This window comes from Nelumbo lutea, chromosome 6, assembly GCF_056320005.1.
Source record: "Nelumbo lutea isolate HS-2025 chromosome 6, American lotus-T2T, whole genome shotgun sequence".
NCBI lineage: Eukaryota > Viridiplantae > Streptophyta > Magnoliopsida > Proteales > Nelumbonaceae > Nelumbo > Nelumbo lutea.
In genome coordinates, this window is record NC_142689.1 from 64,630,611 (window position 1) to 64,646,379 (window position 15,769).

Below are 15,769 nucleotides of genomic sequence, written 5' to 3' on the forward strand. Positions count from 1 at the left end.
GAAAGAAATCAGCAATGACATCCAATTCGGGTAAGTTGAGGCAAACTTGACGGCAGATTCCGGAAGTTCTCACCTCATCACCATTTCCCATATGAACTCCAAATTCGTGTGTAGGGGTGCGGGGTAATTTCAGTTCTTCCACTAAGGTTTCGGAGATAAAGTTGTGGGATGCACCCGAGTCTACCAATATGACCACCTCACGCGACAAAATGCGTCCACGCACCTTAAGGGAATTTGTCGCACACAACCCAACAAGAGACGAAAAACAAAGTGCGGCTGATTCTGGAGCCAGAGAAATTTCAGTGTCCCCGGAAGTGCAGTCCCAATTAGACGCATCAGAAGCAATTTTCTCCACATCATCTTGAACCCATAAAACCTGAAGTGATTTCTGAGCACAACGATGTCCCGGGCTGTATTTCTCGTCGCAACAGAAGCATAGACCCTTCGCACGTTTCTACTGCATCTCTTTGTCAGACATCTTTTTCAAAGCAGGAGGTGGGGCCTTAATAATAGGGGCTGATGAAGGAGGAGGGATTGCGGCACGTGCAAGTCAGGTGACAGCAGAAGTAGTCACTTGCGAAATCAGTGAGTTAAAGTGGGTTCAAGAGAGGGATGTTGCGGGCCCACGAGAAAATGAACTTGATTGATAGGCCTATAAGGCCTAATTCTTTTCCTCAATTTTCTGGGCTGCAACCATTTTTCTAATCAGCCCAACGGGTTCCATCTATCGGAGTTCGGTCTGGATATCGGGGCGCAACCCATTCACAAAGGCTGCTTCAAGGACTGATTCTAGTAGGTCACGTAAGGGGGCAGAAAGCACCTCGAAATGGCGATGATATTCCTTGACAGTAGTGGATTGACGTAATGATAGAAGCTGCTCCTGCAAGTTTCCCTCCTGAGTTGATCAAAAACGTTCAAGGAGGAGTTCCTTGAATTCTGCCCAACTACGAAAAGGTCGCCTACCATCCTCCCAATAATACCAAGCCAATGCATCACCCTCTAAACAGACCACTGCCGCCCACAGACGTTCCACCAGAAGCAAGCCATTAATCTCAAAATAGCACTCTGCGCGAAAAAGCCACCCGTCTGGATTTTTCCCATAAAAAATGGGCAACTCCAACTACGTAAGCCATCCATCTCCAAACGAAGTCCAGAATGCAGAGAAGACAGGCATTCTTCGAAACCCTCCACCTGCGATGCCACTTCCTTAGCTGTCACCATGGCCGAGGAAAGACATGCTCTGATACCGCTGATATGACCCAGAAATTTGACACGCAGTTCACAGACTCACAGCAGAAACCAAACCACTAGTACATCAACAGGGAACTGATATTCATTCAGAAGAAAAGAAGATCACCTACAGTAAGTTGGTTCTTCGAGAGACTGCCGGCTCTCCCAAGCACTCTCAGAATTCTGTACTCAACAAAAGTCTGACTCCTCCATCCCCCAAAGCCCCTTCTTATACACATCTTACAGCATAACCGCCTTCCATAATAAATGCCCAGCTGGCTAATTTATAAATGCCCCACACTCTTCTTATTCCCAACTGACAAGCTATAAATGCTATTCTTCTTATTCCCAACTAACAAGCTATAAATGCTACTCTTCTTATTCCCAACTAACAGGCTATAAATGCTACAAAACTCTCCTTATTCCCTCCAGCCATAAGTTTCCCCATGTTCAATTATTTCCCCCCTTGGCCGAAAGTTGACATTTCCCCTTCTTGGCATACGTAAAATTAATTGGGGGCCTATCACATCTATAAAGACTTCCACCTTTAGATGATTATGCTTACTGAATAGTAGACTTGTTCTTGGATACTTTTTTAAGTATCTAAGAACTCTCTCTGCTGCCTCCAAATGAGGTTTTTTAGGAGAGTGCATGAATTGGCTCAGGACACCAACTGAATAAGCAATGTCTGGACGAGTCATGGATAAATAAATTAACTTTCCCACTAACCTTTGGAACTGTTTTACATCTTTCAGAGGTTCACCATCACAATTACCCAATTTATGATCAGCATCCATAGGAGTATCTGCTAGTCTTGCACCTAACTTGCCTGTGTCTTGTAACAGATCAAGAGTGTACTTCCTTTGAGAAATGAAGATACCCCTTTTAGAGTTGGCAACTTCAATTCCAAGAAAATACATTGGAGGACCTAGATCTTTCACTTCAAATTTTGATGCAAGGAATTGTTTCAACTATTGTATTTCTGAACTTCAATTTCCTGTGATGATGATATCATCCACATACACTATCAAAACAGCAACCTGTTCCTGACATCTCTTCACAAAGAGTGTGTGATTAGACTGACATTGCTTGAACCCTACTTGCTGAACTGCCATATGAAACTTACTGAACCAAGCCCAAGGAGATTGTTTCAAACCATAGAAAGACTTTCTTAGCTTACACACCTTATTCTCACTTACCTTGGCATAGAATCCCGAGGGTTGAACTATGTACACCTCCTCCTCTAGGTCACCATTTAAAAAGGCATTCTTAATGTCTAGTTGATGCAATTCCCAATCAAGATTAGCAGCTAATGATAGAAGAACTCGAATTGAGCTCATCTTAGCTACTGGAGCAAATGTCTCATCATAGTCAACTCCATACACTTGAGTGTACCCCTTGGCTACTAATCTTCCTTTATACCTTTCAACTGTCCCGTCCGCCTTGTCAAGATTAGCAGCTAATGATAGAAGAACTCGAATTGAGTTCATCTTAGCTACTGGAGCAAATGCCTCATCATAGTCAACTCCATACACTTGAGTGTACCCCTTGGCTACTAATCTCTTTATACCTTTCAACTGTCTCGTCCGCCTTGTGTTTAACTTTAAACACCCACTTACATCCCACTAGGTCTTTCCCCCTTGAAAGATCCACCAGTTCCCAAGTTTGATTTTTATGGAGGGCATTAATCTCCTCCTTCATAGCATTTGTCCATTTAGGGTATTTTAAGGCTTCTACAACATTTTTGGGTACAGGGATACAATCAACTGCAGATAGGAAGGCTTGGTATGAGGGGGAAATGTGATCATAGGAAACATATTGGGTGATGGGGTGTTTGGTAGTGCATGACCTGACTCTCTTTCTTTGAGCAATAGGAATGTCAAGGTCATCCACAGTAGGAGCAGGGGTGTCAATAGGTATAGCAGGGTTTGGACTTACCTCCTGGGAGTTGACAGCGTCGGATGCTCAGTGTTTGGTAGTTCCACATCTCTGTCACATTGCTGATCTCTATAGTGTGTACATTGGAAGACATGAAAGGGGGCCAAGTTCGGAATAGAAGGAAGAGAGACTTGGTGGACTTGAACCTACTTCTCCTCTTCCACACTACTCTCTCCCTAAGGAGAAGCAGGGAAGAACGGTTTAGACTCAAAGAAGGACACATCCATAGAGACAAAAAGATTTATGACTAACGGGATTAAAGCACCGATACCCCTTTTGAGATGAAGGATACCCAAAAAGATACAAGGAATGGACCGAGGGTCTAACTTTCCCCGAGACGGAGACAAATCATGGACAAAAGCACGACAACCAAAGACTCTCATGGGAATGGAAAATAAAGGGGACTGAGGGAACAACAACTGATGAGGGGCCATGTAGTTCAGCACTCTGGAGGGCATGCGGTTGATGACATGAGCAACTGCAAGTATAGTATCCATCCAAAACCTTTTCGGAACATTCATGCGTAACATCATTCCTCGAGCTACCTCAAGAAGGTGCCTGTTTTTTCTTTCGGCAACCCCACAGTGCTCTTGCGCATGAGGTCTTATGAATAGACCCATGGGAGGCAAAGAACTCATTAAGCTCACTGTGGAAGTATTCCTTGGCATTATCTGATTGGAAGATCTGTATTTCAACATGGAACTGTGTAAACACCATCCGCTGGAAGTCTTGCACAATCTTTGGAACTTCATCTCTGCTACGCATCGGGAATACCCATGTATAGCGGGAGAAATCATCGATCAAATTGATAAAGTACTTATACCCGCCCTCAGAGATTATAGTAGTAGACGCACATACATCAGAACACACAATATGAAAAGGAAAACTGGATCTTTTATTAATTGAATGAAAAGTTGTTCTACATTATTTGCTCAACTGACATGTTTGACACTGAAAATCGGACACTGAACATGACTTAAATAAAAACGGAAACAAAGAGTGCACTATTTCAAAAGAAACATGACCTAACCGGCTATGCCACAAAAAAAAAAATTGACTCTTATTTGACTAACTATATGACTCCGAGGACGACACCGAGAGACCAGCTTTGTTGTCGAGAATATAGAGACCATCCATTAGGCTTCCTCTACCAATCATCCTCCCAGAAGTTAGATCCTGAAAAACACATGAAACCAGGAAAAAAGGTTACACTACAGTTTAAAGAGTTTGTGATGCTATTGATTGAAAGCAAATTTATAGGAAGTTGGGGAACATGTAACACACTATTTAGGTTAAGGCCATGGGGAAGGGATATTGATCCTTGGCCTGCAATGGAGGAGAATGATCCATCTGCAAGCCTCACTTTATCCCTTCCTAACAAAAGGCTATAAGTCTGAAATTAATTTAGCTTACCGGTCATGTGGTTAGAGGCCCCTGAGTCAATGATCCAAGGGGAATCAGTGGTAGTGGTGACATGGAATGCAGAAGCTGCATTACCTAATATAGATGCAAATGAAGTAGGAGTACCAGTTACTGAACTATCCATCTGTCGCAAAGCCCTGCCATATGACTCCAAGTGATCTCTGAAGGAATTCATGATATCTTCCTTGGGGTCAGAACTAGTAAAGTGGTCCCAGGCAGTACCAGCAACCTGAGTATCTTGGGTTGCCACATGTGCTGCATTATGTGCTGTATTCGGCTTCTTCTGACCTTGCAGTTTACCCTGTTCTTGGTTCTTCACTGCCCACTTGGGCTTCCCGTGAATTTCCCAACATGTGTCATGTGTATGTCGCGAGCGCCAACAGTGGGTACAAAACAACTTGTCTTTATCATCAGCCTTCTTGGAGTCACTTTTGTTCCCCATATTGTTATTACCCATTGCAGCCAAAGCTACCTGTTGCTCCCCCTCAGTTGTAACCATCACACTCTGCCTACTTTCTTCAGATTGAACAAGGGCATATACCTCTTGAATCAAAGGCAACTCTTTGCTTCCTAAGATCTGAACTCTCATGGGTTCATAAGCAGAGTTCAGTCCCAACAAGAAAACAAACACCCGCTGCTAAGAAACCAGCTTCTTATAGGCCTTAGCATCATCATCATGTTTTCACTCTATAGCCTGATAGTGATCCAATTCTTTCCATATGAAAGTAAGGGCCGAATAATAGGCAAAAAAACTATGGTTTCCCTGTTTACAGGTTGAGGATTCAGCTTGCAACTGGTAAATTTTGGCATAATGCCTTTGCTCAAAATAGGTGGTTTTGGCCCATTCCCAAATCTCACTAGCGGTGTCTGCCCTCATAAAATTCTTCTTCACCTCAGGTTCCATGGCTGCAAGGAGCCAAGACATCACCATACTGTTTTCTTGGTCCCACCTATCATGTTCAGCTGTCTCACATTTGGGTTCTTTCACTCTGCCATTTATGTAACCAGCTTTTCCCCTTGCTGTTACATAAAGTTTCACACTTTTAGCCCACTCCAAGTAGTTCAGGCTATTTAAAGGGGTAATTGGCATGGGAAACATCATGTTTTCACCCCCCATACCGTCTGTACTACGAGTTGGTGTAACTCCAGATGATGCTGAATCATAGTTTGCCATTGAGAAAAAAGGGTCACAAATATACCAAACCATAAACAGAATGCTAAACTCCCAAGAATTTTCACTTCCGGAAAGAGAAAAAATACTGCTAAAAACAGTCCAGCAATAGTTCGGCCCTTAGAATAGCCCAGTAATCAGTCCAACAACTAGTCTACTAACAGTCTACTAAAACCAGTCTATTAACAGCAATAGTTCGGCCTCAAGGAGTCATTAACAAGACCTACTAACAGTTCGACAACAGCACATGATTAAAAAAATAAAGAAACACATACCCCTGTCCAGCATGGAGATGTAAACCTCAAAACCACGGCCTTCACAGCTCTTCACAGCATAGACCACAGAGAAAAAAAGGGGACAGATACATACCCCTGTCCAGCACTTGTACGAAGGTGCAAGAGATCAAGAGAAAGAACCCAGAAATTATTTTTCACAGCATCGGAAAATCCAGAAAATACTTTTCACAACAGCGAAATAAGAGAGGAGGGTCATTCCAGCATCCCCTCTTCTATTAAGGTTTCCTTGGTGTTACGACCAAGGAAGAACCCAAAGAACAACAGCTGCAAGAACTTTCATCAGTCCAAGAATTATTGGTCTTCCACGTCCAAGAGATCAAGAGAAAGAGAAAAAGAGAGAGAGAGGACTGAGATTCAGATGAGAAAAAAAAATTTCGAGCCCCAGAATTATTGCTCTGATACCATGTGATCTTTCCTGAGAGAGAGAGACGAGAGAGAGAGAGAGAGAGGTTCGATTGAGAACCAAAAGACATGGGCTGGCCGGCTACCAGCTTGTTATTTATATTCTCTTAAAAAAAATAAGATCAGTAATTACAAGAATGCCCTTGGCGGCAATTCATAATAATGAACAAATAACAAAAAAAAAAAAGAAAACTAGCTGACAGCACCTAGGTTGACTAGGCTGACAGCATACTAACAGCAAACCAATAAATAAGTTTCACAACAACTTGCAAAGGAGTTGGTGAAGAACGATTCGGAGAGTCGTTAGGTTGCAGATCAGAAGGAAAGGCAGAAGGGGATGGGAAGCTGTAGTGTCACTTGGAAAGGGGAGAAGATGAAAAGGTAGAGTCATTTGTGGGTTAAGTGGGTCAATTGGAAGAAGACAGATGGCAGGTGAGGCAAAGAGTTTGATGGAAGGCCAATGGACAAATGAAGGGGTGGGGAAGAAATAGGTGATAGGAGGTAGTTTTAAGCATAAGGAAGGGAGTGAGGACCACCTGTTTGAGAAATTAACTAAAGTTTTCAAGAAAAGAAACTGGACCAAAAGGTCTTGCGTGGTCAGGGTATTTTTGGAAAAGGGGTTCCATTTCGAAGGGGGTGGGTTTTCAGTCTCTCAGAAGCAAGGTTCAAAGTATCGACACATACCGGCCCGTAACGACCAATATGTATCATGCCGATGGCTTCCCAATACGCCCCTCCAGGGGTTGTATCAGGTCAGACCATGGTTCAAAGGGTAGCTGGGACTTAAACCGACCCCTCTGAATCGGTTTTGAAAAAATAAATAAATAAAACATAAAAAAATCATTGATACAGGCCGATACAGCCTATGCCGATACTTTGGACCTTGCTCAGAAGAACTCGAAGAAAAGAAACCAAACCCGGAGATGGTTGGATTTGGGTCGTGACAAGGAAGAAGAACGGCAGGAGAGTTAGAATCTCAGAAGGGGGGAAGAAGGATGCTCCACCTGATTCAGTTAAAAGGGTTGGGAAGCAGTCTGAAGGCATTGTCATCATTGAAGAGTTGACTCCAAGAGGGGAAAGGAGCAGAGAACTTAGATAAGTGACTTTTTCTTCGAGCCAGCAAGTTTCAGCAGATAGAGTTCATATTAATCCCACATATGAGGAAAGGAAGAGATTTCAAGAGGAAGATGAAGATGATGTTGGTGATAATGTGAACAAGGAACGGGGGATAAATGAAGCATCAGTTGGATCGAAACCTTTGATAATGTGAACAAGGAACGGGGGACAAATGAAGTATCGGTTGGATCGAAACCTTTGGAATCATAGTGCAGCAACACCAACAATGAGATAGGTTTAGGCTATTATCTCTTCTTCATCTTCTCCCTCTTCTCCATCTTCTCATTCCGGGCAGAAAAATAGTGAGAAGGAAAGGGACACTTTGGTAGATGGTTTCAAAGTCACGGATGAAGGAGCTAGAAGCTTGAAGAGGAAAAAAGTTGGGGTCGATCAACATAGGCTATACGACAGGAAGAGAAGAAAGTTGGAGTCAGTAACTTCAGGGCTTGAGGTTGAAAGGAGAGAAACAAAGGTTCAGGGGGAGAGTGAAGAGGTTGCAGGGGAGGGAGAAGAGGAGAGAGAAGGGGCCAAAACTAAAAAGAACACTGAGGAAGATAGCAGTCATAGCACTAAGAAGAGAAAAGTGACTATTAACTATTTTGGTGGATAGACAGGTGGAGGTTGGAAAGTCTTTGAGCCTTTTCTTCTTGGGAGGGAAGGGGTAGTGAGGAAGGCAATTTAACAATTTGAGAAAAGTAGAAGAGAAGAACAAAGCAAAAAGAATCTCTTAGGGGAAGGTGAAGCATGGGAGGAAGGAGAAGGGGGGGGAGAGGAATAATTGATGAAGAATAGAGGGAGAATGCTAAAGCTTAAAGGGAGTTTCTGTGGAGTTTAAAGTTGAAGTTGGAGCTAGTATCTTGGATGATTAAGGGCCTGAGAGATGAAAGAAGAATGGTTATAAGGAATGTTCTGAGAAAACACAATCTAGAGGTAGTGATGTTGCAAGAGACGAAGCTGGAGCCTATTGAGCTGAGATTGAAGAATGAATTTTAGTGGTATCAGGAGATTGGTTATCATCTAGGATTCAAGGGTCCTTAGAAAGACCAGAGTGAAGTCGGGAGTGTTTTCAACTTTAATTTGCTCCCAATTGGAGGAAAGGGAGTGGAGGTGGGGGTTTACAAATATGTAGGGCCAAATGAAGGAGTGATGGTGGAATTTTTTTAGACTGTCTTTATCAGATTTTAATCAAGTTTTCAAGTGGTCTCTGGGGATAAGCTTGGAAGTGAAAGGGTTTCATATGTGTAATTTGGATAGTTTGTTTTTTATTTGTATTTGAGATTGTTCTGTTATAGTAGCTGGCATGTGGGTGTTGCATACCTGGATAGGATATTATATTTTTATTTTTTATGAAATTTTGTTTTATTCTTACTATAAAAAAAAAGGTTGAGATTTTAGGGAAAATAATTAAGTGTTAATGGTAAGGGATTTTGGTGGAGGGAGATTTATGTATGGGATTTGAAGGAGATTGAGATATAATTCACAAGAGAAAGAGTTTGTGGAAAATAACTAGGAAGCATTTAAATGGCTTAAAAGGGTAAGTTACTTCTGGCTTTCCTTTTTTCTCTATTTTCCTTTTGGAATTCCAATTTAAGATTCATCATCATCATCATCATATAAGCCTTGTCCCAACTATTAAGAGTCAGCTACATGAGTCTTATTTTGCCATTCCATTCTGTTCAGTGCCATATTCATTGTCAAGTTATGATCTCTTAAATCATTTCTTGCTACTTCTACCCAAGTCCTTTTGAGTGTACCCCTAGCTCTTGTAACAGATCACTTCTTCTAAGATCTAACTGCTGCTGTAGATGGTCTTCTATGCATATGACCAAACCACCTTGGTCTACTTTCTCTCATTTTATCACCTATTGCAGCTACTTCTAGGTTCCTTTGTATGGTTTCATTTCAAGCCCTATTCATTTTTGTTTTGCCGATTATTTATCTAAGAATACACATTTCTCTGAAACTCATTTTTGGACATGTTATTTCTTAACTGTCCAACACTTTGCTCCATACAACAAAGTTGGCGCTACAACTGTTTTATACAATTTTTCTTTTTAACTTTAATGATATTCACCAATCACAGAAGACTTCATATGTACCCCCTCCATTTTGACCATCCTACTCTAATTGTATGAGGGACATCCTCCTCAATCTCAACTTTGTTATGAATTGTTAAATCAAAGTAATGAAAAAGGTCTTATCAAGTTATCTTTGGTCTCAAATCCTAAGTGTATCCTGGTTTGCGCTCCTATTATTATTAAATTGTTTTTGAGGGAAAGGTAAAGTGTTGTATTGTATTCAAATTATTATTATGAAATTTACATTGCGTATATTCTATTGTAGTCATACTTATTTTAAAACATTTTGTTTCAAATGTACTTGTCCATAAACCTAATTTTACATTTAATCCTTTGTTAGTTTCATCATTTAATACTGTCATCAACAAATTCCAAGCACCATGGGACCTCTTGTTAAATGTGTTTAATCAATTCATATATGTCTGGTGCAAATAAATAAGGACTTAAATGAAAACTCATTGTAACTGCAATATCTGATGTCTCTACCATGTGTTCTAGTGTTGGTTTTTGCACCCTCATCATCATCAGTCTTTTTCCAACCATATAGGATCAGCAACATGAATCCTGTTTCTCCTTTCCATTCTGTTTAATGCCACATCCATTCTACCCCATCCTTTCCTTCAACTTGCAACAGATCACTTATTCTTACAGGTGCTGTTAGTGGTCTTCTATGCACGTGACTAACCATCTTATGGTATACCGGAGAAGTACAAATGTCCTTTCTGCATCTTCCTACACATCCTTAATTAGCTCCAAATACCTATTTGGGACTCCTCTCTTTTCTAGAATCCATCATATTACTTATCTAGGGACTATCATATGCATTCTCTAAAATCAATGAAAACCATATTAAGATCTTACTTCTTCTCTCTAAACTTTTCTATCAATCATCTTAATAGAAAGATAGCTTCCATGGTTGATCTTATTGGCATATACCCAAATTGGTTGTCTAATATGCTTGTTACATGTTGTAACCTTTGTTCAATCATTGTCTCAAAGATTCGTATTGTGGCTCATGACTTAATTCCTTGATAATTATTACATCTTTGTATATTACCTTGTTTTTAAATATAGACACCATAGTTTTCTTTCTCCACTCATCCAACATCTTTGTTTTCATTATCTTATTAAATGGTTTAGCTAGTCATAATAAGCTATCTCTCCCATAGCTTTGCACACTTCTATTGGGATACTGTTTGAGCTAAACGTTTTTCCCTTGTTCATCTTGTTTAGCGCGTCTTTCACTTTGGTAATTCTAATCTTAGGAAGGTGTATATTTTTTTCAGTACTATTAGAGTTACTAATCCCTCTTCCACCCCCACCCTCTACATGTTCTTCACTTCTATTGGGATACTGTTTGAGCTTAATGTGTTTCCCTTTTTCATCTTGCTTAGCGTTTCTTTCACTTTGGTAACTCTAATCATAGGAAGGTGTATGTTATTTTCAGTACTATTAGAGTTACTAATCCCTCTTCCACCTACACCCTTTACATGTTCTTCATTTGATTACTTTTCAAAATAGTTTTTCAATGTTGTCAAAGCAACGCCTAGGTGGGCACTTAGGCAACAAATCGCCCTTGGAGGCTCACCTTGCCTAATCACCATTCACCAAGCAGCTTTGTATACTGTGCTATAAAATAATTATATATTTTTTATTTTTAAGATTATAATTATAAAATAGACATTATTAAACTAAAATATTTGTTTTGTGTGTTTATATACTAATTTCTTTTTATTATTTTCTTATTTGTTTGGGTTTAATGAACACACACATTGCTAACTGCTGTATTGAACCCTCAAAAGACTTCAAAACCTGAACCAATAAGTAAGGAAGAAATTAAAATTTTGTCTAATCAACACATTTTCTTCTTCCACATCATCATCATCATCTTCTTCTTCCACCTTTTCTTTTCTTCTTTTCCTATAATGAAAATAGGGGTGGTTCAGCCCCCATATTTTTTGAATTTTCTTTTCTTTCTTCCTTTTCTTCTCATGAATATGTTGATTTTCTATACTTCAACATGAAGTTTATACTTTTCTTAATGGAAATTATGGATAAGCACCCCCCCTGTTGCCTAGCCTCGCCTTGGTGCCTTGAAAACTGTGTTTCCATCTCTTCTTGATTCCCTGACCTTTTTATCAAGACTCTTTGATCTTCCTCTTTAGTCTTTAATGCATCTAACATGATTTAAATCTTTTCTTTTTCTAATTTTTCATAGTTTATAAACTCCATTTTCTCCCTCTATAATGCCTGCTCTATGATGTTCATCATATGACTTATATTTAACCATACTTTGTTTTTAACTTCATTTCTTATGGTTTTATATTTTTCCAAGTTTTCTACATTTTTTTGTCCTTTTACAAGTTTTCTACATTTCATTGAATATTTGTTTTATTAAAAATCAAACAAGACTGATGTTTGTTTTATATAGAGGGTAACCATTACAAATGAAGAACGTTAGATTACTGGCAGAAGAGGGTCCTGCAGGAGATAATCTTCATTTAGTGTGGTTTATCATCCTAAGTTTTCCTTTTTTGGGGTTTGATGTCCATTTAATTAGGTATTTTTATCATCACAACTGCTGTTGATTCCTCTAAGTTCTCTTTTGATTTATGACAGTTGAACAGAGAGAGTAAGGGTGGTGATGTTGCAGAAAAAATTGCTGTGTATCAACATGCAAACAAAGAGGTTTTATTTTTATTTTTTATTTTTTTGTTGCCAATAGAATAAAGCTCTTTTCCTTTACATGATTAGAAGTCCAATTTTTGGTTTGTTTCAACACTTTCTTTTTCCTTTCTATGATATTTCAGGTTGCAATTATATGTAACCATCAACGTAGTGTGTCAAAATCCCACAGTGCACAAATGAATAGGTTGGATGATAAGATCAAGGAACTAAAGGTACCTCTTAGCTTTTCTATTTCTTTTAATTTTTTTGTGCATGTGAAACCTGGTGTCCATGAGTTTAAAACATAAGGGTTGGACGAACTCAATATGCATGAATGAAGTAGGGTAGGAATATCATTGGAGCTACGTGACCCCTTTTTTAATTCTTTGGATATTGTGATACCTTCGTAATGCTGGAAGCCTCATGATTAAATAGCAATTCATTAAAAGTTAATTCTGGCTAAAATGAGGTTGTTTTCATGTTCTGACTTCTGAGTAGGATGCATTGGACGAACTCAAAACAGATTTGGCTAGAGCAAAGAAAGGGAAGCCCCCTTTGAAGGGTGCTGATGAGAAGCCTAAGAGGAACTTAACCCCTGAAGCGTAATAGAACTGATGCCCTTGCTTGATCCCAGTATGTCTTTTATGTCACAACTATTGCATTGTAAATTCATTGTGTCATTTGCAGGTTAGAGAAGAAGATTTCTCAGGCAAATGCTAAGATTGAGAAAATGGAACGGGACAAACAGATCAAAGAGGATCTTAAGACTGTAGCATTGGGTACGTCAAAAATAAACTATCTTGATCCAAGGATATCAGTGGCATGGTGCAAACGCCATGAAGTTCCTATTGAGAAGGTAGGAATTATTTTGTGATTCTGTCTGTGTAAAACGAAATAACAATGAAGTTATTAAAGTTAGGACTAGAAACTAGGAAGGTGCTTTGGATTGTAGCTGTTAGGTTAGGAACTGGTTGTCTTTGCTCTTTTCTACTTATTCCCCTTATTCTCTGCAGATATTCAACAAATCTCTTCTGGCAAAGTTTGCTTGGGCAATGGACGTTGATCCTGACTTCAGATTCTGATGTTTCGATACTTGTTGCCCCAGATTTTTCCAGGACAGCCCACACTTTTACCATTGAGTTGTTCACAATTGTCTTTTTTTTCTTTTATCTATATATTTGTACTCATGTTGTATGTGGCATATTTTACCTGTGGGTGTGATTTGCCCCGCCCCCCCCCCCCCCCCCCCCCCTCCTCCCTTCTTACGGGGCGACGAGAAAAGCCAAGGCAAAAGTTGTCTGTTGAAATTTGTCATTTCAACTGTGTATTACCATCCTTAGAGATGTGCCATGGACACTGATTTACTGAAGACGTTTGAACACAGCAAACCTTTGTTTGCCTGTTGAAATCTACCCTTGTTTAAAGTTAACATTATCATCATTTCATTTCTGATACTTACACCTTCCATGAACTCATTTATCATCATCTCACAGGAACAATGTCGACTAGGGCTTAATCATTGAGAAATCTCTACTCGCTTTCGCTTTTCCCTTCATTTTCTCCTTCAATTTAGAAATTACGAAGGTAAGATGCAAGACTTTTCTCAGCACTGTAATGTAATGGAACCAGGTCGAGCTGTTGCCACGTATATATGACTAATGAGAATTGAGAACAATGAAAAAGGGATTTTTATAATGTCAATCCTGCCATCGATGAAAAAGCACAAAGAACTAGCAAATATATCTTCATCATCATTATTAGCTAAGCCATATATGGGTTATACATAAATCCTGCTTTGTCATTCCTTTCTATTAATGCCATATTTGTTGTATTAAATCAATTTGCAATTATATATACATGATATGCAAGTTTCAACCCAATTGATGTATTTTTAAATGGGATTAGAGGGTTGGTTGGGTTATGGGGAGAGGTTCTTCGCTCTTGAGCAAAAGACTCAAGCCTCTTGAGAAGTTTCATTGGGCCACGTCCCCTTTTATGCCATATCAGCTTAATAACCGACATTGAGACAATTTGACAAACGCCGTTAAGATTCCTTACTTGCCTATTCCGTTCATTCAAAATAAATTACAATAAAAGATTTAAACCTCTCTGGAACTCAATCTCCGTAGGAAGCAAAAAAAAAGCATGGTTTTCAAAATTGGACCGGATCAGTTGGATCGGAAAATTGGGAACCGGTCACCTGACTGGTTCTGTTTTCCCCTAAAATTATTGATTTTGGTCAGTAAACCGCTGAACCGGCTGATTAACCGTTCAAACCATTTGAACGGTTTTGATCGTTTTCCAAATTTTTAAAATTTTTAATTTTTGTCAGAATGGGCAGGTTGAACGGTTGGACTGTTCGAACCGGTAACTGGACCCTGACCGGTTTGATCACCGGTTTGTTTTTAAAGACCATGCAAAAAAAGACCGCTTTTCTCATTTCCGGCAAACCAATTCTGTGAAAGAGTGAACTCCATCTCAGAGTTGCTTTTTTTTACTATTTTTTAAAGTATTTTCTCACCCATGAAAAAAGTTGGAAAATCTAACTTGGAATCTATGTCCCTTCATTTTTTTCTTTTGTTAATTACTTATTCTTACCAAACCAAGAACTGATTCTCCATACCAATCTCCAGTTCTGAAAATTAAAACTTGTTAAAATACCTTTCCAGATGTATTGATTAATTTTCTTTAATCAAGTAATTTTAAACTATTGATTAATTTTCTTCTTTAATAGCCAATGGTGGAGCTCATTGTAGCTTTGTCGACCCATGTAAAAAGCCTAACTTCCCTGGGGAAGTTCTAAATTGAATATCAGTTTCAGTTTCATTTTTATCTTCTTGGTCTTGGACCATTATTGTTAAATGAGCAATGACGATTTTAGTTCTGTTCAGCTGGGTGATTTGAGTTTCAGGATGGGGAAATAGTGAGAAACACCACTAGTGTGCTTTACCTTTGAAATAATGGGTTTATGTGTTTGTTTCGCTGGAGATGAGAAGAACGACCATGCTTTAGTTCCTTCTGAGATTATTTTCAAAGAAGGGTTGCGGCAAAGAACGAAAAGAGATAATTTTAACTGTAATTATTTTGAACTTGGACGGGATAGATAAGTGAAAAACCCTAACCACATTTTGTAAATTATCCCAATGTCAATCATTGAACTGACTAATTTGGCATGGCATAAGAGGGAACGTGGTCCAATGAAATGCGTCTTTAGGATGCTCTAGTCTTTTGCTCAAGGAGCTAACTGCTAAGTAAAACTCGCTTATGGGTTGGCTATACATTGGTTAATTTATTTGACAGACACGTTCTAGTTTCTTCATCCACTCCAGCCATCACTTCTGGTCTTTCTAGATTTGCAAATGTCTTCTCTTCCTAATTTGTAGGGGTGATCATAAAAAATTGAAAAACCGAAAAAAGCGAAGCAAACCGATTGGATAAAGTCGAAAAAT

At 39.3% G+C, this 15,769-nt stretch overlaps 1 protein-coding gene across 1 annotated transcript in view; it reads left to right on the forward strand.

The window, feature by feature from the left end:
• LOC148849274 (DNA topoisomerase 1 alpha-like) overlaps positions 1–13,778 on the forward strand; it is a 91,955-nt gene extending 78,177 nt beyond the window's left edge. Inside the window, exons 13-17 of the mRNA XM_088948288.1 lie at positions 12,273–12,341; positions 12,464–12,553; positions 12,819–12,922; positions 13,008–13,176; positions 13,334–13,778. Coding sequence (XP_088804414.1) covers positions 12,273–12,341; positions 12,464–12,553; positions 12,819–12,922; positions 13,008–13,176; positions 13,334–13,402 — 501 coding nt within the window. The 3' untranslated portion in view covers positions 13,403–13,778. The remainder of the gene's footprint in view (positions 1–12,272; positions 12,342–12,463; positions 12,554–12,818; positions 12,923–13,007; positions 13,177–13,333) is intronic.
• Positions 13,779–15,769: the final 1,991 nt, after the last annotated feature.